Source organism: Xyrauchen texanus, chromosome 43, assembly GCF_025860055.1.
Source record: "Xyrauchen texanus isolate HMW12.3.18 chromosome 43, RBS_HiC_50CHRs, whole genome shotgun sequence".
Lineage (NCBI taxonomy): Eukaryota > Metazoa > Chordata > Actinopteri > Cypriniformes > Catostomidae > Xyrauchen > Xyrauchen texanus.
In genome coordinates, this window is record NC_068318.1 from 10,580,450 (window position 1) to 10,601,873 (window position 21,424).

Consider the following 21,424-nt stretch of genomic DNA (forward strand, 5'->3'; position numbering starts at 1 on the left):
GAGAAGGAGTGTTTGGCCATCAAGTGGGCGGTCCTCACCCTCGGTATTACCTGCTGGGGCGGGCCTTCACCCTCTGCTCGGATCATGCCCCACTGCAGTGGCTCCACCGCATGAAAGATATTAACGCCCGGATCACCCGCTGGTATCTGGCCCTGCAGCCTTTAAGTTCAAGGTGGTCCACAGACCGGGGTGCAGATGGCTGCCGCTGACTTCCTCTCCAGAAATGGGGAGTGGTAGGCAGGCCGGATGACGCCCGGCCTGAGTCGGGCGGTGGGGGTATGTGGCAGCGGGGCGTGGTCAAGCGCCCGTCCGGAGAGAAAAGCGGTAAGGGCGCTCACACCTGAGCTAAATTATGTCTAACACCTGTCTCTAATTGCAGTAGAGCGAGGAGAGCGGATAAAAAGCCAGCAGCCACAGAGCATGGGGAGAAAGAGCTGACAAGCAAACCCAGCGTTTGAAATTATATTGTGTGTGTGTTATTGAAACGATAAGAATAACAGATTAAAAGGCTTACCTTGAGAGGAAGACTTGTTTCCTGTCCTCTTTCTGTTGAGTGGTGTCACATATACATTTCTTGATTCTTAACATAAACAAGACTTTTGGATGTAGGACATGTTTTGTCCCTTATCTAAAGAATCAGTGTTTTATTAACAGTAAGTCCTAACCGTCAGTAGAGTCCAAATATAATTTTAGAGTTAAGATGTAACCAATTGTAACTATTGTTTATGTGAAAACAATTTCTTTCTGGTTTCTGCAGGACTAGAACCCATGTCTTGAAAGTTGCTCTGGCAACATGCTGTCAGTTGCGCTAGAGGGAAATGTGACCATGTTTGAATTGATGCAAACATGTCTAATGGGGGATGTCACTCGGAAGCAACAAGTCAATGTCCCGTTGCCTCTTTCACAGTTATTTATGTAAAAGAGCAGCTCAGACTTTCTGATAAAATTCTGCTTTTGTGTTCCACAGAAAAAAATTATAATAATTTTTTACTGGTTTGGAAGGACACATTTTTTTATTTCTAAAAATAGATGTCACATTAAAACCTGTTAACTTGATGTTTCAAGGCGTTTGTTCCATACAGTTTGTACATTATCTAGGAATTAGTGCAGGAAGATGTCTCAAACATCTAAATGGGTTGAAATTAATGGTAAGCATCCAATGAAGGCAGGCAAAGCAAATAGGTGGCATCTTTCTCTTTTCCAATTAGCTCTGTCTGTACAGCTTCCTGGCAGATTAGTTTACATGCTTGAGCTCAGACAGTTCTGGTGGCTTCTAAAGACCTTGGCTGAATTGGTTTGTGTGAGTGCATGCTTTTGCGAGTATGTATTCAGATAAATCTACTTCTGGCTAGCTAGGAATAACAACACATTCACTTTCTAAGGATTTGAGGTCAAGGTTAATTACGCAAAATGTTTCCAAACACTGAATTCCACAGGATTTCTAGGAATGTTCTGGAATATTACTTGTTGCTTTTTGTGCCATAGGTTTTGAAACAAGCTTCCGACCACAGTAATTGAAGTAGGAGACTTAAACATTTTTTTTCTTCAGTTTTTACTCTTTATACTGCTTCTTTACAAATAGCATAATACATTTTATGTACATTAAACATTTACATAAAAATACAAAACTGCATTTATAGATGGATGTCTAAAATGAAAAAAAAAAAAAAAAAAAAGACCAACAATGTTAAAATTGATATAGTTCAATCTTTACAATATATGATAAACTAGATTCCTCTGTCGAGCATCCACACACAACACTGGCAAAATTGTCAGTTTCTAGAAATCAAAATTCATTGATTCCACCAGGAAAACATGATTAATTTATTTAACACTATTTATGTAACATTAAACCACTGTTTGTTTTTTTCTTTTTGGTGTACATGTTAAAATGGAAAAGAAAATCATTCAAAGATTTTAATGACAAAGCCGCTTTGGTCGGCTTTGATTGTAAACAGAATCAAATCTACGGTAAGTACATTAATTAGTGAACATTAGATTACACAGAATACACATGCAAATATGTTGCAGATATTCCATTTGGAAAGTTGGCAAGTTGGACGTTTTTTTTATTTTATTTTTTTTTCACAAAATGTATTATTATACACTTTTCAAAACACATTTACCTTACATAGAGTAACATTGCACGTTAAAATAAATAATATTTTTCCAAAGATTACAAAGAAAAAATGACAGTTCATTTATTCAGACTATGAATGTATAAATAATAAGAAAAAAATGTATAAATAAACATCTACAACAATAAGCATCTTCCACGTCTGTCCATGGAAAATAAATATGAGTACATGTATGTACAATATCAACATGACTGTGCTGAAACCGAGTTCTGCTGTTGACTGTGGTTTATCCAGTCAGTAACAGAGATACATGGCTATTATCTGTGTAATCTTCATCTTCCTCCTCTTCATTCATCTCCTCTGGGAGGGCTAAAGAGAAATAAAGTAGCTGGTGCATTAGTATAAAACACAACAGCATTGACGCACAAATGAGTCTTACTGCATAAAAAAGGTTGAAAGGTATTCGCATCTTTATCCCAAAGCAACTCAAATGATGCTTTGCGATTCACACAAGCAGGTAGGATCGTAGCTTCTAGTTGAAGAGAATGGGATTGAGTTGCAGTGATTAAGAATGAAAGCATAGAGAAAGCACACTGAGTTTTGATAAGTTCAACTCTCTATGGAGTGGTGCCTGTGGAGACAATTTCTTGTTTTTTATTAAAAGAATTAAATAAAAACAAGCGAAGAGACATTGTGTCATCCCTTCTTATGAACAAAAATTTCATTAAGCTTTTTGGAAAATGATTTGTCAATGCCACACGCTAACTTGACTGGAGAAAAACGTACTTAGCATTAGCAGATGTCATAACTAATCATTTAACCATATAGTCATTTTTACACTAAACATAAAATCACAAAAAGGAATACATTTTACACATGAGATTTGTTATGCCATGCATTAAACCATTGCAAAAAAAATGTAAGAAAATTGGATATTATAGTTTAGAAATATTTTATGTACAAAGAAATGTCCTCTTCGGGTTAGAGGAAAAATAAGTGGCATGTATATGTACAGTTTCATTAGAAACAGTTAAGAACACAAAATATAATGTGATAAATGACACAATTTTCACAAATGTTGACATGAGCAAGATGGACATAACAAACCTTATGTTGAGTGTCCCTTTGTTACTCACAGACAAGTACCACTACTATAAGAATGTTGAGATGTTATCTTAGGTATTGCACAGTACTAAGTATTATGTCAGAAATTAGCAGGATTTGCAATATTTGCCAACAGGAATTGATTTTTAGAGGCATTTTAAACATTAATCTGTACCTTTTTTCTTCAAACCATATAAAAACTGAGAGCATGCCATGAATTAATGTCAAATGTTATCATTAATTCATATATCAGTAATAGACTGATAATCTGCCAGGCAGATTAATTGTCCGATAGTTAGCCATTTAAAAATATGGTAAGATAAATAACATTTGCACATATTTTGACATGTGCAAGATGGACATAACAAACCTTACATTGAAAAAATTGTGGAGTGTCCCTTTATTACACAAAAACGATAAAAACTACTACTATAAAATGATTGAGATGCTAGCTTGAGTAATGAACAGTGTCAGAAATGAAGTGAATTATTATGAAATTAATTAATAAGGGCCTTAATTTGTTTCTAGCCATTTAGAAACACAGAGCATGCTGTTCTTTTATGTCACAGAATTCAAGTAATTGACATATAAGAAATAGCGATAGGCCGATATATTGGCCAGGCTGATTAATTGGCAAGTTTTGGCCATTTTTTTATTATTGGCATCGGCCAATAACTGTATTTACTTGGCTGATTAACAGAAATGTGAACTTTCCCTTGTGTCAGTTCTTCCAAAATCTACCAATGTATTATGTATTTCGCCATTTATCAGCCATCCTGCTTGCTAGATATCGGTATCGTATCGGCCATTGAAAATCCCATATCTGTCGACCACTGATCAGAAATATACAGTATCTATATATTAGATAACATAAAAACAGAGGAATTCACTACAGGAGCATTCTTTCACCCACAAATTTTAAACATTTTTGTCACATTCTGTAACATTTTTGCCCCAAAACCTGGTTAATTTCTGACCCTGGTATAGCAGCACCTTAATGGCACCAGGCTCAATTTTATTTGTCCATATCATGCATGCTCAGCCATATCACACAACGAGAAAGAGCGTTCGAGGGTCAGCCATAGGCAGAGACAACAACATGATTCACAAACAGAGCACACTAAATGAGTTTATGTCCCTATGTGCTTTCCACATGACTTGTCAACACCGTCAGTCTAGACATTTCTGTCTCAGATGCATAGACAGTGTAACCAGTGAGCAACTGTCTCGCATTCCGAATCAAAATGCTTCCAGGCTTGATCTCGAGGACTTTGGGTTAACACCTCTTTTAAGTCTAAGTCTATAGATGCGCAGAAGACATCTGCGCTGTCCTGGACACAGCTAATGGATCAGAATGTCTTCTTGGACAGAATGTCTTTGTGGAGGAAGCCAACACAAGGGCACATAGATACTCTCAAACAGTCTTAATGTTCCTTGTAGTGTCCTGTTGGGGCAATGGAAGGGGGTTTGTTTTTGGTGGGGCAAGATAGAGGGACATTTCTCTGCGGGGCAATGGGATGGGGGGTGCACATTTTGCAGGCTGGTTTAGCATCCTTTACTTACAGTTGCAGGAGCCCAAGTGTTTGACTTCCAGGACGAGACCCAAAGAGCAGGCAGCCTGTCGCATGCCACACTCGCTAGGGTAAGTGGCATTGTCACTGGCGCAGACGCTGTCGCCTGGACGACTTTCAGGACAGGTGTCCTCGCACACCAAACAGCGTCCCCTTCCTGTCTGCTTATCCCACAGACATTTTCGTCCCTCTCGGCAGTTGATGTCCTCACATGATCTGGCATCTGGGGAGAACAAAGTGGATTGGTGAAGCTCAATGAGAGCTAGCCTGTTGTGTGCATGTGCACCTATGCGCGACACAATGCGCAAGTGCAAAAAATTAGCAAACATTATGCATAACAAACATTTGAATGGATGTGACACGAAAGTCATCTTTGAATAAGAAATATATTAATATCTAACCCTATCCCCAAACCCTACTGAGACCAAAAGAGCATCTGGAGAACCTCTAGCCACCATTTATATCTCAAAAATATTTTTTATGTATTTAATACTTATTTATATTTAATAGTTAAAGTTCCTCAAAGCCAGCCTGATTTCATGAAAATTATGTGATTGCCAACATTTTAGCAAAATGATATTACTGAAAAGTATCGCGGCAGTTCCAAGGTGAAATGTCCACTGTGTGGCGCTAAAAGCAGGTTACATTTTCTCCCAAACAGATGAGGTTTTTAAGGTTAATGCTCTATCGAGTTTTAAATCAACAAAACCAACCTCCCTACCCTAAACCTAACCGATAGTGTAATAAAAAGAAAATGTGAGATGAAAAAAGCAACAACATCATTTTCTGGTGCTTTTATGACATCTTCGAGTCGTGTTGACTTGCGTGCCCTTCAGGACTCGCAACAATTGCATCGTAAGTGCAACGGCTCTATCAGTTTATCATGTTCAAACAAGCTTGTAAATGTTGTCGGATATGTAATGTAAACATTAAAATATATCGCCTTACAAGTTTAGATGTCATAAGATAGCATTGTGTGGGGAACAGGGCGAAAATTAAGTGTTTATGAACTAATAATCTGCCGTTTTACTTGTAATTTGTGTGACAGTAAAAATAAACAAGGAACCATGGACCATCTTTAGAGTTCTTGCAGTAAATAAGTTTATGATTCTCAGAGAACTGAAAGGGTGTCTCGAGGTTTTCCCAGAGGGTTCCACCATCTGGTGTCTGAGGAACCCCAAATGGTGTCTTGAAAATCTAATTTTAAATCATACAGGATTTCACTCTTTGTAAAACCACTTCCTTGAGCCACACTCTATAACGTTGCTATATTATTGTCTTAAAATAAATGTTAATTTTAGCCATTTTTCAAGCTTTGCCCTCAATGTGGTTTGAGGAGGTATTAAATGACACAGAAAAGCAGCAACAGTCAGAGCTAACCATGTGAAACATGAATGTGTTATTGCAACAGAAAACAGATTAATGAGAACCACATGTTTAAGAGGCTATTGTGCAAGCACAAAATTCAGTCTGATTCTCACCTATGCATTTCCCTTCATAGGCTACTCCAATGGATCGTCCCATGATACACGTTGCTCTTCTGAGATGGCAGGCACTGGCGTACACAGTCCCATCATTACCACACAGGTATTGCTCTGGCGAAGTCTCTTCAGGACAAAGCTGGTTACAGGTCACGCAGTAGGCGTTGTTGGTCTGGTCCAGTATACATGTTGAGGTTCCAGGGCAAACCACATCATAGCACGACTCTGTATGAATATTGTACCCAGTCAAAGTTGGCACCTTTAATGTTAATTCCCTTCTACCTACAGTATATTATAATATAAAGTTTATGCATTACTATATTACTGCCATATTGCTAGCAATTAATCATTTAATTCCATTAGTGTGTGACGTTTTAAATGTTTGATTATAGGTATGTCCTGGGTTGAATACAATTTGACAAGCACAATAAATCATTTCGATTCATCCCTCTTTCATTTAAAAAAAAGAAGAAGGTAGGGGGGCCTGGGTAGCTCAGCAAGTAATGACGCTGACTACCACACCTGGAGTCACAAATTTGACTCCAGGGTGTGCTGAATGACTCCAGCCAGGTCTTCTAAGCAACCAAATTGGCCCGGTTGCTAGCGAGGTTAGAGTCACATGGGGTAACCTCCTTGTGGTCGCTATAATGTGATTCTTGCTCTCTGTGGGGTGCGGAGCGAGTTGTGCGTGGATGCCGCAGAGAATAGCGTGAAGCCTCCTAAAGCGCTCAACAAGCCACGAGATAAGATGCGCAGATAGACGTTCTCAGACGCGGAGGCAACTGAGATTCGTCCTCCGCACCCGCATCGATGCAACCAGCGGTGACTACGCCACCATGAGGACCTAGAGCGCATTGGGAATTGGGCATTCCAAATTAGGGAGAAAGGGGTACAAAATAAAATACAAAAATAAATAAATAAAAAAGACAGAAAACTTGTGGTCACAGGAAACCACTTACAATGGAAGTGAATGGGGCCAGTCCATAAACATTAAAATACACACTATTTCAAAAGAATAGCCACACATAAAAACATTATAAATGTTAGCAAGATTTTAGTGTGATAAAATCGCTTGCTAACCTTTTCTTTGTAAAGTAATATCCAAAATTACAATTTTGTTGTCATGACGACGTAACGCAGTAAACGCCAAAATGCCAGTAAACCCGTGATTTTATAACACTAAAATAATGTTAGCATGGATAATGTTTAGATCTTTTATGTATATTTTTCAATGTTTATGGAATGGCCTCATTAACTTCCATTGCAAGTGTCTAACAGTAACCACAATTTTGCTTTTTAAAAGAACAAGGGATGAGTCTTTGAACACGGAATATTCCTTTAAAACTCTTACTAGTCTTGGATTATATGGTTACACTTTACAATAAGGTTCCATTTGTTAACATTAGTTAATGCATTAGGTATCAATGAACAAACAATTTACAATATATGTATTTTACAGCATTTATTAATCTTTGTTAATGTTAGTTATTAAAAATAGAATTGTTATACAACTTTTGATTTTAAAAATGTATTAGTATATGTTGACATTTACATTAACCAAGATTAATAAATGCTGTAAAAGTATTGTTCATTGTTAACTGATGTTGTTAACTAATGTTAACAAGCGCAACCTTATTGTAAAGAGTTTTAGAAATTAGCTGTAAATATAATTTGTTCCTAAAAGGTTAAAGTCAACATTTAACACCATTTACAACCCTTTTTTTCAGCAGTGTGATGCATTTCCAATTGGAAAATAATATAGGATTGGGCTTTTATTCATTGGATCATGAAAAGGGTGCGATCCACACCAGAACAGAGCAAGACATGAATGTGAGTTTGCTAAAACGATACCTAAATAACTATTTGGCTATTGATTATCCAGTAGCTTGTGCAACCTAGATAACATCAGAGGGAAAGGAAAGTCATTTTTAATGAAAGTATATGAAGACAAACGTTTCTTTGTAATAATGTGCAACGAGAAATCATGACCAGGAATGTTTATCAAGGCCTAATTATCAATAAAAGGGTTCATTCTGATTTCATGTTGACTTTAAACTTTAAGAGGATTTGGATAATCCTACTTTTGCATTTTCCCTGATACTGCGCAGTCAGGTCAGGATGTCTCTTGCACTTGGCTCTGAGCAGGGCACACTCGTTCCGGTAGGTTTTGCCGTCTGAGCCACACACCGGCCCTTTAAATGTGACACTGGAGCAGTCTGGGGCACACACACAGCGGGGTTTATTCCGCTTGTTCATCTTGCACCTCTTCCCAGGACCACAGTCCACATTATCACAAGTCTCTGTGGAATCAATACAGTTATCTGATCAAATGAACTGACATATCAATTCTGTTTTTATTAACTTTGCTTAACAGCCATGTTGTGTATTTCCATACTCTACAAATCATTAAGTTAAGTCAGACTGAATAAGCTAATTATTTATGATGTTATTTTAATTCATAAGCACTGCATGTTAGGAATATTTTACTCTAAAATGAAAATTATGTCATCATTTACTCACCTGCATGTTGTTCCAAACCCATATGACCCATATGATGTTAGACAGAATGACAGCCTCAGTCACCATTCACATATATTGGATGAAAAAAAAATGCAATTAAAGTGAATGGTGACTGATATTATCATGCTGCCTATGTAATTTTCATTTTTGAATAAATTATCGCTTTATGTTGCACTGTATTTGTATTTTATGTAGCACATATCATATAAATTGAAACTCAATTTATTTTTAACTATTTTTTTCATGTAGTGCGTTACCCATTTTCACTTTAAAGTATAATATTTCCTTTCGGAAATATTCTTAGACTGACAATAAAATTCTTCCTTCAAGTTAAAGTCAAGAACTAGCAGTTACCCAAATAATGAAAATGTAATTTTTTTTCTCTTTCTGTTTTGTAGTCTTTTGTGGTACCTTTACAAGGTATACAGTTTGGTGCACCGCCATTGAAGATCAGCCACCGGAAGAGTGTGTTATTTGGCACATCCTCTTCGGTCCACGCCGTGCCGAGTCGACCACTTCTACAGCAGTCCTCCCGACTCATCCCAGACATGTACAGAACCTGGCATCTCCCGTTCTTGCCCTGCTGAAGCCAGCAGTTGCCACCTGATACATACAGAATACTACACTCAAAAAACGAATTCATTATCTTTATTTTTATCCCCTTTTCTTCCAATTTGGAATGCCCAATTCCCACTACTCAGTAGGTCCTTGTGGTGGCGTGGTTGCTCACCTCAACCCGGGTGGCGGAGGACAAGTCTCAGTTGCCTCTGCTTCTGAGACGCCAATCCACGCACCTTATCATTTGGCTCGCTGTGCATGACATCACAGCGACTCCGCATGTGGAGGCTCATGCTATTCTCCATGATCCACGCACAATTTACCAAACATCCCATTGAGAGTGAGAACCACTAATCGCGACCACGAGGAGGTTACCACGAGGAGTACCCCATGTGACTCTACACTCCCTAGCAACCGGGCCAACTTGGTTGCTTAGTAGACCTGGCTGGAGTCACTCAGCACACCCTGGATTTGAACTCACGACTCGCTGAGCTACCCAGGCCCCCCACATTATCTTAATTTAATTTTAAATAATAATAATGAATTTACATCTAATTAATTCAGTTTCATTAACCCAACATAATTTAGTTAGATAAATCAAATTACTACATAATTGCTTTATTAGGTTAATCAATAATCAAACTTAATTTTTTAAGTTAGTCTAATGTAATTTCATTAATTTACTAAGATTTATATAATGAATTGTCTATTCAAATTCATCTATTTTTATAATCATTAGTATATTGCCAGTCATTTTGACAGCAGCTCAGCAGCATTCAAATCAACCATCACTTGAATGTGCAAATCCATCCTCAAACAAAGCACAAGCAGTCTTCACCACAATGGTAACCCGCAAACTCGAGCCAAACAAACACTCATTTAAAAAAATTATTAAACAGAACAGTAAACATGAACAAAACTCATTCTGTTCTTATCTTTCTCCGAAATGCATAAAATAACACTTAGTTTCAACATTTGTTCACATATCCAGTCCCCTGCAAAGCATGCTGGGAAATCAAAATCCCCTGGCCAGTTTCATCAATGCCACAAAAATATTAATGTAGACATTAGGCTACTCAAATGGATTAAGTAACGTTATTTTTTTTACAAATTGTATTCAATTTAATGTAATGAATTTAAGTTAAGACAAAATGTTCTTGAACTGTTGCTTTATTTAATTTGAATTAAGTTAAGAGAACAACCTGCAAAAAAATCCCCTTTTTGTGTGAGTTTAATTCTGCTCACTTATCGCTCATACCAGTCACCTAATTGCCAAGAACCAAGTAGTGCCAAGCACCTTTCTGCCTATAAATTAAGCACTGATTGTTGGTTTTGGCTGATCCAAGTACAAGAGCAAACAATCACTGTAGACTAAAGTTTTAGAGGAACTTTCTAAAGGAACTTAGCCAGTGAAACAGACTCTTCTACCATATGAATCCACTAAATCTCTAAAAACACACTGTATTGTGAATGTGCAAGGCTTTTTCTCCATGGCAAGGAAACATGCTCAACCATTTAGACCTAATGCCATTATAAACACAATACATGAATACAATACGACACTTATTGCACAATAATTTCCCAATATTAACAAAATATTTTTAATTATGCAACATGTCAAGATCAGGTTATTAGTACAATAAGGCGCCCTGGTAGATAGCCTACATATTCCATCGCAAGGACCAATTAAACTACGTTTCTTGAAAACAATCACTTATAATAAGTTTTTACGCACCAAATGTACCAGCGCGCAACAACACCATTCAAGCCCGGATAAAGGCATGAAGCGAATTAACACTGCAAAATCGTCCTCAGTAAGACTTTTCAGAGTTTAAACACTGCATGCAAATAGTATATACCACATTACCTTGAACTTTATGCTGTTCCATCGAGTGCGCAAACCATATGAGAAGCGCGATGACGCCCTGTCGGAGCCGCGGCAATTGTAGCATCCTCAATGAAAAGTGGAGACGCGTGTTGGAGACGGACGGATAACAGACCGACAGATCTTCGCCCGATACTTTGCACTCAGTGACTGTCATACACACGGATTCCGTCTCGCTTTTTAAATCTATAAAGGGTCTCCAGTCGGATGCCTGTGGTGGGCGGTCTTCATAGTTCATAGGGGGTGGGGAGAATTTAATGTAATAGTTTGCCCACTATCAGGTGGCATCTGTAAATCTCAAAACTTTCTCCGCTCAAGAGCAACAATGTGATTTGTGGGCATGCTTAGGTGGTTTCAGAAGGTTGGGTAACGGCAGCGAAGTGATTTGGGAGTCTGGTTGTATAATTTGGGAATGGCGCAATTGATAACATAACAGTTCTACGATATAAATACATAAGTTGTATCAACATGAGCCAAACTTTGAGCTTGAACTTAAAGAAACAGGAGCCAGTTCAAGAACAATCACTTCTGGTATAAAATAATACATAACAGCCATTTATTTTGATATTATTTGGATTGTTCAGGTGCACTTATAAGACAAGATATACGATTGCCTTAAAATATATCTAAAAGCGATGCAGGCCTACTATTGATTTTGGTTAACTTCATCTACCCGTTTTTAATTAGTGTTTTATGGACAGCATACCAGACAAGAAGGATAAATTCAATAGGTGCAATTACTATATTAGTAGGCTACTATTCCATGGGAATGAATATGAACTTTGACTTATTGGCTTTGAATAGATCCAGACATCCAGTTCAGTTCAGACCATAAGTGTTAATCTTTTAAAATGGCTCATTACAGTGTATTCTGTCGGGTAATAATAGCATCAAGGATATGGTCTTTCTAATAATAGTTGAGACAGTTGTTTGGTCCTACCCGGTTCAAACCTTTAAATATAGCACAACAAATCCACCTTCAAAGGAAGCTATCGTGAAGGGTATTGTGTGTTTTACCCCATCTACACTACTAATAGCGATGCAACGTGACAATTAAAACGTTCTTATCCTCATCTTGGCGCAGTTTTCCTGACAGACCACTGGGTGGCGCTATTACATGAAGGGTATTGTGTGTTACACCCTGTCTACACTACTGACAGAGATCTGACTTGACAATTAACTCTCCTATCATCATCTTGGCACAGTTTTCCTGACTGACCACTGGGCGGCGAAATTACGTGAAGGGTGTGGGGTGTTACACCCTGTCTACACTACTGGCAGCGATCTGACGTGACAATTAACTCTCCTATCGTCATCTTGGCACAGTTTTCCTGACTGACCACTGGGCGGCGACATTACGTGAAGGGTGTAGGGTGTTACACCCCATCTACACTACTGATAGCGATGCAACGATTAAAACGCTCCTATGGTCATCTTGCTACAGTTTTCCTGACTGACAACTCGGCGGCGCCATTACATGAAGGGTGTTGCATGTTTCAGCCCTTCTACACCACTGATAGTGATGCGACGTGACAGTTAAAACTCTCCTATCGTCATCTTTGGCGCAGATTTCCTGACTGACCATTGGGCGGCGCCATTACATGATGGAGTAGTGGTGGCTTAGGGGGCTAAAGCACATAACTGGTAATCAGAATGTTGTTGGTTCAATCCCCACATCCACCACCATTGTGTCCTTGAGCAAGGCACTCAACTCCAGTTTGCTTCAGGGGGATTGTCCCTGTAATAAGTGCACTGTGAAGTCGCTTTGGATAAAAGCGTCTGCCAAATGCATAAATGTAAATAGCGATGCGGCATAAATGTAGATAGCGATGCGACACGACAATTAAAACTCTTTTCGTCATCTTGGCTTAGTTTTACTAACTGACCACAAGGTGGCGCCATGACGTGAAAGGTTTTGCATGTTACACCCGTCTATACTAATAATAGAGACATGACAATTAAAACTCTCCTATCATCATCTTGCATCAGTTTTCCCACAGTTTTCCTGACTGACCACTGGGGCGGAGACATTACATGAAGGGTGTTGCGTGTTACACACCATCTACACTACTGATGGCAATCCGATGTGACAATTAAAACACTCCTATCATCATCTTGCAGCAGTTTCCCACAGTTTTCCTGACTGACCACTGGGCGGAGCCATTACATGAAGGGTGTTGCGCGTCACACTGTCTACACTACTGATAGCGACACGAAAATTAAGAAACATGAAGGGTATAGCCCCACTGAGTATAATGAGAATTCTAGTTTTTCGCATTGCATCACACGCTTACCGTGTTAATATGGAATGTATTATATTAGATTAGAGACTTTTAAGCCCAAGACCGACCCCTTGTTTTAAATGAATGGGAGAAATTGGAACACAATCTTATGACGGATGTAGTCCCAGTTTACAGGTAAAAGAGCCAATCGCCTTTTAGATACAGACAACTCGAGAACACGCATGTGCAATAGCTAGACCAGCCTGAAAAAAATTATGTTTTTAGAGAGGTATAAGCTAAACAAGCACATTTTATGATTGCATTGTTGTCAGATTGTACTGATGATTTGAAATGTTTCCTTTGATCATAATCTTGACTAACCATTCTGGAGATTTCTGTCTTTCCCCATTCCAGTAGATAAGAACTAAACATTTATGCTGCTTGTATCAATAGAAGAGAGCTGCACATGACAGGAGCGATTCCAAGATTGGGGCCAGAGTGGACTGACTTGCCTTGAAAGCCATTTTGATTTGATGCAAATAACGGGACACACACACTCTTCTTCTATGAAAGCACAATCATATGGGACTATTTGATGGTGGCACATACTTTTTCAAAGTCTCAGGTGGAAGTCATTGGCTTGCTGTCCGCCTATCGAATAATGGGGGGAAATGCACTAGTCTGAGAGTTGTGAACAATCACTGTGTAACGGGACATACGTTGCACAGCTGTGGTCTGTGGTTACAGATGTCACTGGATTGATGGAATACCACACAGAATTGTCTTACTGAACAACAACAGCCATCGGCTGTTTAATGATGGCATAACATGGCGTCATGATCTTTATTTTTTAATTGTTCTCTTATATATACATTGCTAATTTTACATTTTAAAACAGGAGTCTCAATATACTTCAATAATAAAAAGCTGTTTAGTGTTTGATATTAAAGTGATTTCATTTAGAGACATTACCATACCTGCCATACAAAACTTATTTAGCACAATGTGTGGACTTTTCAGACGACCCCTTACTCACTTAATGAAACATGACCAACTTGTTTCAATGCTATATTAACGACCTGGAACCACTTCGGCGTGACGCCATTTGACCCTCTTACGGGACAAGTCGCGTGGCGTAGGATATTGGTTTGATTCGGGAAGCATAATTTTATATTTAAAAACGGGACGATCACGTATTTTACGTGACAGGTGGCAACGCTTCCCGGAGGTCTAATACATTCTCATTTTTAAAGTGTGGATGCGGAAAATCGCGAGTTTATCGGAAAATATTGTAAATCGGGAGTACAGCGGGGGGAGGAGGGGTGGGAAAAATGGGAGAAACCCGGTAAAATCGGCAGTGTTGGCAGGTATGCAATAGAGGCTAATTGCTCATTGTGGTCGGTGAATGACTCGGTGTGACATTATTTTCCATGATGTGAAATTAGAGACATCTGCTGGTCAATGGTGGAAATGCAGACAGAGGACATCAGTGCGCAGCTTTTCAAAATGAAATCTTATATATATATATATATATATATAAGGAAGACTAGTACACGTTTATGAAAAGTCAGTTTAAACGGTTAAAAATAAAGCGTGATGTGCATGTTTCCTGCTGTGAGTCAGCTGACCTGAAGCAAAACCAATTGGATATCGGCTTGCAACTCTATTAAGTCTATAAGTGTTCAGAGATAACAAACACACACATGAATACCGAGGTAAGTACTGTAAGTCTACTTTTACATTTTCTGAATATTGACATGCACAGTGGAAATATCAGTCATATATGTAATTTTGATGATATTGGATGAATTTGAATGTTTTGTTGCATTTTTTGTCAGTTTCAGCTAGAAACTGCGCATATCACTCATATGATACCAGGTGTCGGTTCTGTACTTTGCAAAAAGTGCCGAATTCTTCAGGCCTTAAATCAGAGAACATAACTATTCAGTCAAATACATCCTCTCTACAACTGTTGCAGGATTTGGAAAAGAGACATCCAAGGTAAATTTGTATTGCAACAGCATTACATTTTTTGTTGGACTTTCACATTAATGATGCCAACTGTTTTCTTAAAGGTGCACTCCTAAAGAAATAAGTTGTAATTTTGAAATATATATATATATATATATATATATATATATATATATTATATATTATGACCACTCACATGAGATGAAGACTCCAGTCATATCAACAACCTTATAAAAGCTATTTTATTCTACATAGAGAGGGTCGCTTCATGGGGGCAGCCATGTTAGAATCACATGACCAGTCGAATACTACTTGCTAAATCTCAGTTACTACACTGTCATTGTACACTTTCACTCTTGAATTAAAATTAGTCATGGCTTAATGTGAATAGGGAATTTCTGCAATGGCATCTCTAACAGAAATCTATTGTGTTTGAATGATGCTAAGTCCACGCTGCTAGGTTTCAGTGTAAAGGTGTGGTCATATTTACCTTTGCACGGCAAAATTTTGCAGGTGAAGAAGGCATGGGTGGATGTTGTCTGCTTGTGAAATCAGCAAAAATTAAAACCAAGCATCTATTTTATTTTTTTTTTAAAATCCAGTAGAGTTGAGCTAAAATGATCCCTTGTCCATCATGAATATTCAGTGTGGCTGTTTAGAAAGCACCACTCACTCAGAGGTCAGCTGCCAGACTAAGCAACTTCTTATTGGTCAATGTGGTGAATTCGCCCATCAAAGTTCACCAAACTTGAACTCCACATGAAATCTGCGAGGAGAAATTCTGCGCCACCGGAAGTCCATCGCATGCAATTTATGATTGCGCGGATTCCCATTGAGAACTGCATTTTGCCTGTAGAATTTCACCGTGAGAAGGTATGTTTGACTGTGCGTTAAGTCCAAGACGTGGTCTTAGTCTTAAGTCCAATATGCTGAAAAAACAAAACATTTATGCTTCCTTTGGTAGGTCATGTAGATCATGTATATTAACTGAAATATACAGTGTATTAAAATATATGAGTCAAAGTGTCTATTGACATTTTATACTATTTGACTGACCTTTTTTAAATGATCTGATAAGCATATTATGTGTTGCCATTGTTGCTTGATATGGTTCTTATTGTATTGTGCTAGTTTGTAATACAGTATATAATGCAATCTGTACTGCTGTTACTGTAAAATGTTATCTCAATCAGTAAATTTAGTGCAGTGTTTCATTTCCCTATTATTATTATTATTATTATAGATGTTGGGCCAGTGAACAACCACCTAGCAACCATCTTCTGCCGCTAGCAACCACATAGCAATTTGTTAACAACCACTCAGAACACCATAGCAGTAGTATAGTGACACCTTGGCATCCGCCCACAACACCTTACTGTTGCATTGTGGCAGCTAGTTTTACGAAGGCAAGCCCCACTCACATTCACGTTTGAAGATGCTAAATTCTAGTAAAGTTGTTTCTCCTGTTTGTCAGACTCTCGGTGTTAAGGGATCAAGTGGTGCTGGCAGTGTGTCAGGAGCATGTGCCTCTGGGTGAACAGCCCTTGACCCTCAGACAGAGGGATGAGGTGGCAATTATACTGCCCCTTAGTGGAGGGTTGAGGAATACCGAGGTGGGCATCAAGTTTGATCTGTTTGTATTTCTGTGTGCCTGTCTCTGTCTAATGTAATACTTTTTTTTGTAGAGGAATGACTGCAGATGGAGGTCAAGATCTAATCACACTAACAACTGACAAGCTTTCTGCTGATGCTGTTTCTGAATCTGTTACATGTGCCTCCTGTGGAGCTATATCTCTTTTTATATTGGTAAGTACTTTGATATCTTTATGCTGTATTTAGTAGGGGTGTGGGTGAAATGGATTCTGATGCATCGTGATTCTTTCTCAAACAAATCCGAATCAATCTGCATAAATTCATAATTTGAATTTTAAAGGAATAGTTCACCCCAAAATAAAATGATCTTACTAACCGCCATGCCATCCCAGATGTGTATGACTTTCTTTCTTCTGCTGAGTACAAAAAATAATTTTAGAAGAATATCTCCACTCTGTAGATCCATACAATGCAAGTGAATGGTGACCAGAAGCAGCATAAAGATAATCCGTACAACTACAAGTGGTTTAATCCATGTCTTCTGAAGAGATCCAAATCAGTTTTAGATTAGAACAGACATAAACATAACTTCTTTTTCACTATAAATGTGATATCAGCAGTCTCCTAGGCGATCATGATTTCAAGCTTGATTACACTTCCTAGTTCCATCAAGCACTCTGCGCATGAATCAAGCATGAGGAAGTGTAATCAAGCTTGAAATCACGATCATGCCTGGAGACTGCAATGTTATATTTGCAGTTATATTTGCAGTCTGTTCTCAAACAAAGCCGATTGGATCGCTTCAGAAGACATGGATAAACCACTGAAGACTTATGGATTACTGTTATGCTGCCTTTAAGTGCTTTTTGGAGCTTCAAAGTTTTGGTCACCATTCACTTTCTTTGTATGGACCTACAGTGCTGAGATATTCTTCATTTCAAAACTCTTCATTTGTGTTCTGCAGATGAAAGTAAGTCAAGCACATCTGGGATAGCACGAGGGAGAGTAAATGATAAGAGAATATTTTTAAATAAAAACAGAGAAGGCGCATGCAAAAATTTGTTCGGGGCGAACCTATGCTGCCTTCGATGAACCTCTGATCCCAAAGTGTCCTAAAAGATACCGTCACATCATGGCATCAGTAGAAGCTAAACACTCAACTAATGTGTCTTATCCACTAATTTGCTGGAACTTTATATTTGCGTTCATTAAGTCACTAACAATATACAATGCAGTAGTTCATGTTCATTCAAATATAAATATATATGAATTTATGAAAGTTTGATGACATTTCAAACTATTTGACTCTACATTAATCAGCCAAGCATTGTATAATGTAAAAATGTTTAATCAAGTGATGTCATACAGTTTCTTATCTTGAACATTTGTGCAAGAATGGTTTCTCTGTATCATTTTTCGGTTGAAAATGATTGTCCAGAATGCTGCTGAAGCAGCACATTGACGGCCTGCCACGTGGTACCTGTTACTTTTCTTGGCACTGGTCAGGATGTCACAGTTGTTTATTATTACTGGTTGAAGATTTTTATTTTAAAGAGATTGCTGGGACTTCCATTCACGGGTGTGAATCCTTGGAACTATCTTTTTTTATGTATTTTTTATTCATTTCTATTGTACTTATGTCTCCAATTAGACATCAAACATCCTGAGATTTGAATGCAGATGAGTGGAGGATTCATCTTTCTGAGCTGTCAAGCACCACTTTGTGGAAGTAAATATTGAGTCTCATAGGAAACAGTGGATGAAAACATTTGTAATTTCAGTCTGTTCCTCACAAAGCTTTTGCAGGATTTTAGAAAACTAAAATATGGCACATGAGTAATATGGCTTAGATTTATGGTGCTTGATGCTTGACAGTGCCAGTTATATTATATATGTCTCCATTTGTGTTCCATGGTTTTTAGATTGTAAGATGATGGTTAGACGCTAATGGCTCCTACACACTACACGACTTTCAAAGACCGTTCATATTACACAACTGTCTGTCTTGTCACTGAAGTTGTAGCGTTTTCAAATTACATGATGAATACGCGACAGTGGTGAACACATTACAAAACATTTCACTATTGACGAATCCCAACGACTCTGCCTGGACTCCAAATTACATTTCACAGAGTACATGCGAGAACTGATATGAGATATGAAAACAAATGATGATCATATGTTATGCATTTCAGAATATGATGTGTACGTTTTTAATCGCCTCAAGGCATCATATATTTTATTGGTTACAATATGAAAAAGTACCAACTACTGAAAAATCGACTTATTTGCTAACCTGACTGTCCAAGAGAATTGCCATTTTCTCTCAAACTATTCTCTTTCTCCAGCCGGTTGTGCTACAGTTCAGATAAAACAATAAATAGGCACTGGTGCTCCTGCCAATGTTCCACAAATTGTTCCTCCATTTCTTCTGTCCAATAAGACTTTCTTGATATCGCAGCCATGTTAGTTAATGTTCTGTTTCAGGTACATCAGGACTCCTCCCACTGAAACTTCCCGTGCCCCGTTTATTGCTCTCTCATTGGCTGGATGTCAATTCTGCAGTTGTATTCAGTCAAAACATATTTCACATTGCACGATTTGGAATCGCAGACAGGTCCAGATATTTAACATTGTAGATATTGGCTGACATCGGCGACGCGTCGCGCTTCTCTCAAATCGTGTCTTTGATTGTTAAAAGATTGCGATCATTGCTCACGGGAGCGAGCTCCGATTTGCCCACTATTTCAGGCTTTTGCCGACGATCTCCACAAAACTGTCGGCGAGCGAAAATCAGGCTTAAAATCGTGTAGTGTAAACTCTGCATAAGAAGTCTTACTCTGGCCGTGGTACTCAATTATAAAATAAATGATCAAATGTTTTTAATTAAAATAATCTTTAGCCAGTGACTCAAAGGTCTGTTCCATTTCCTCATATGGCACTAATGACTGTCTTTGTTGCTGGACGTTATTCACACAATTGTCAAACTTTACAGTAGATGTATATTAACTTAACTGGAAATGAGTGGCAACAGGAATGCTATTCCAACAGTATCCTCTCCTATTACATTTGAGGTTACTAATACAGTGTAAAGCCTCCCGTAAATGGAAAGGGACACCAGTGTTCAAGTCAAGCAGGGAAGAAGAACAAAAAGGAGATTCATGTGTTGAGAATGCCAATATGGCATTACCATTTTTACATTGTGTGTGCTTTCTTGAGATAACGGGATCAAACAAACCGGGACCTAATTTGCCCCAGTTCATGAAAACCTAGTTGGCTCTTTTTGTAGTTGTTTTTGCCATTTATCCTTACTAGTCCTTGATGTGAAAGAAATAATAAACCAGAGGTTGCCAAAGAAGTCTCAGTGAATCAGTAGTTGTTCTCCTGCAGTTTCTCATTCTCGGCATTCTTCATCGGTTGATACTTCGTCTTAAAGAAGCTGAGCTGGGATCACAACGTTTTTTTGTTAATTTTTAAAAGCAGAAAAATATAACTGGACAAAACATGCAAAAAAAGGCTAAATCAAGCGCCTTCCAAAGCAATGCGATGGCAAGAGCCAATAATAACAGGCTGCCAATAATGCTTCCTACAATGACACCAACTGGAACGTCCCCTTTGGCTCCAGGTTTGCTCACCGTGACTTCAATCTGCAATGATGCTTTAACTCATGAACTGAAAACTTCAGAACATTCTGTAAACGCTAAATAGACCTCTGGTAGGACCAGGAATCGACGTACATTAACTCAAATTTCTGGATGTGTTTTGACCGTACCTGCAGGTGTTTCTGTTCAAAGATGAGTAATTCTGGTTGAGACGTCTCTATCTCAGCTCTCACAGAGAGTAAGACAGACTGGAAATCAGCCTTCAATCAGACAGAAACCTCCCCTGGAGAATTGTCAGCAAGGAATATTAGACCAAAACCTGCAAGTCAGAACAACCAGACCTTATACATGCTAGCGTCATCTTTGATTTTTAATGGGAATGACAATGAGGCTTAGAGGGAAAATAAATGGATTATTCGAACTTCCAAAAATGATTATTGCATGTAAAAAAGAATGTGAATCTTTATTCACAGTAAAAATGTAGTTTTTTTTTTTTTTGTCAGTCCAATTGAGTCACATGTTCCGCTAAAGGCGACGTCCCATTGCATGCCTTGGATCGCGCTCACTGGGAAGGTCGAGCACATATGGGAAAGCACAATGTTAAGCTAATTAATTAAATCAACTTATGTGCAGTTAACCTTTCCTAACTGTGTCTGTCTCAGTGAAACAGTCAATAATTTTTTTTTTCCATAGATGACTTTGACAGTTTTGTGCAAACAGAAGTATTTTTTGAATGTCTGTTATCCTATTGAAGGGCTGTGCTTAGTGTTTAAGAAACGTGTCTGATTGTTGTCTTGTGGAAATTACTCCAACCTAAATATACAGGGCTTTGACTAATC

The 21,424-nt window shown here is 38.3% G+C and overlaps 1 protein-coding gene and 1 pseudogene across 2 annotated transcripts; one reads left to right on the plus strand and one right to left on the minus strand.

Moving 5' to 3' along the window:
- Positions 1-1,550: 1,550 nt before the first annotated feature.
- Positions 1,551-11,432, minus strand: LOC127636238 (follistatin-A-like). 2 transcript variants are annotated; one of them, XM_052116685.1, is made up of 6 exons: positions 11,180-11,432; positions 9,166-9,357; positions 8,316-8,450; positions 6,235-6,459; positions 4,746-4,976; positions 1,551-2,447 (listed from the first exon to the last, which is right to left on the minus strand). In XM_052116685.1, the coding sequence occupies exons 1-6, from the start codon at positions 11,352-11,354 to the stop codon at positions 2,365-2,367; spliced, it is 1,041 nt and encodes a 346-aa protein (XP_051972645.1). In that variant the 5' UTR covers positions 11,355-11,432; the 3' UTR covers positions 1,551-2,364. The 2 variants fall into 2 exon arrangements, with proteins under 2 accessions (XP_051972645.1, XP_051972644.1); XM_052116684.1 differs by having other exon boundaries at positions 8,316-8,534; positions 11,180-11,428.
- Positions 11,433-15,122: 3,690 nt separating this feature from the next.
- LOC127635507 (molybdopterin synthase sulfur carrier subunit-like) lies at positions 15,123-20,785 on the plus strand (annotated as a pseudogene).
- Positions 20,786-21,424: the final 639 nt, after the last annotated feature.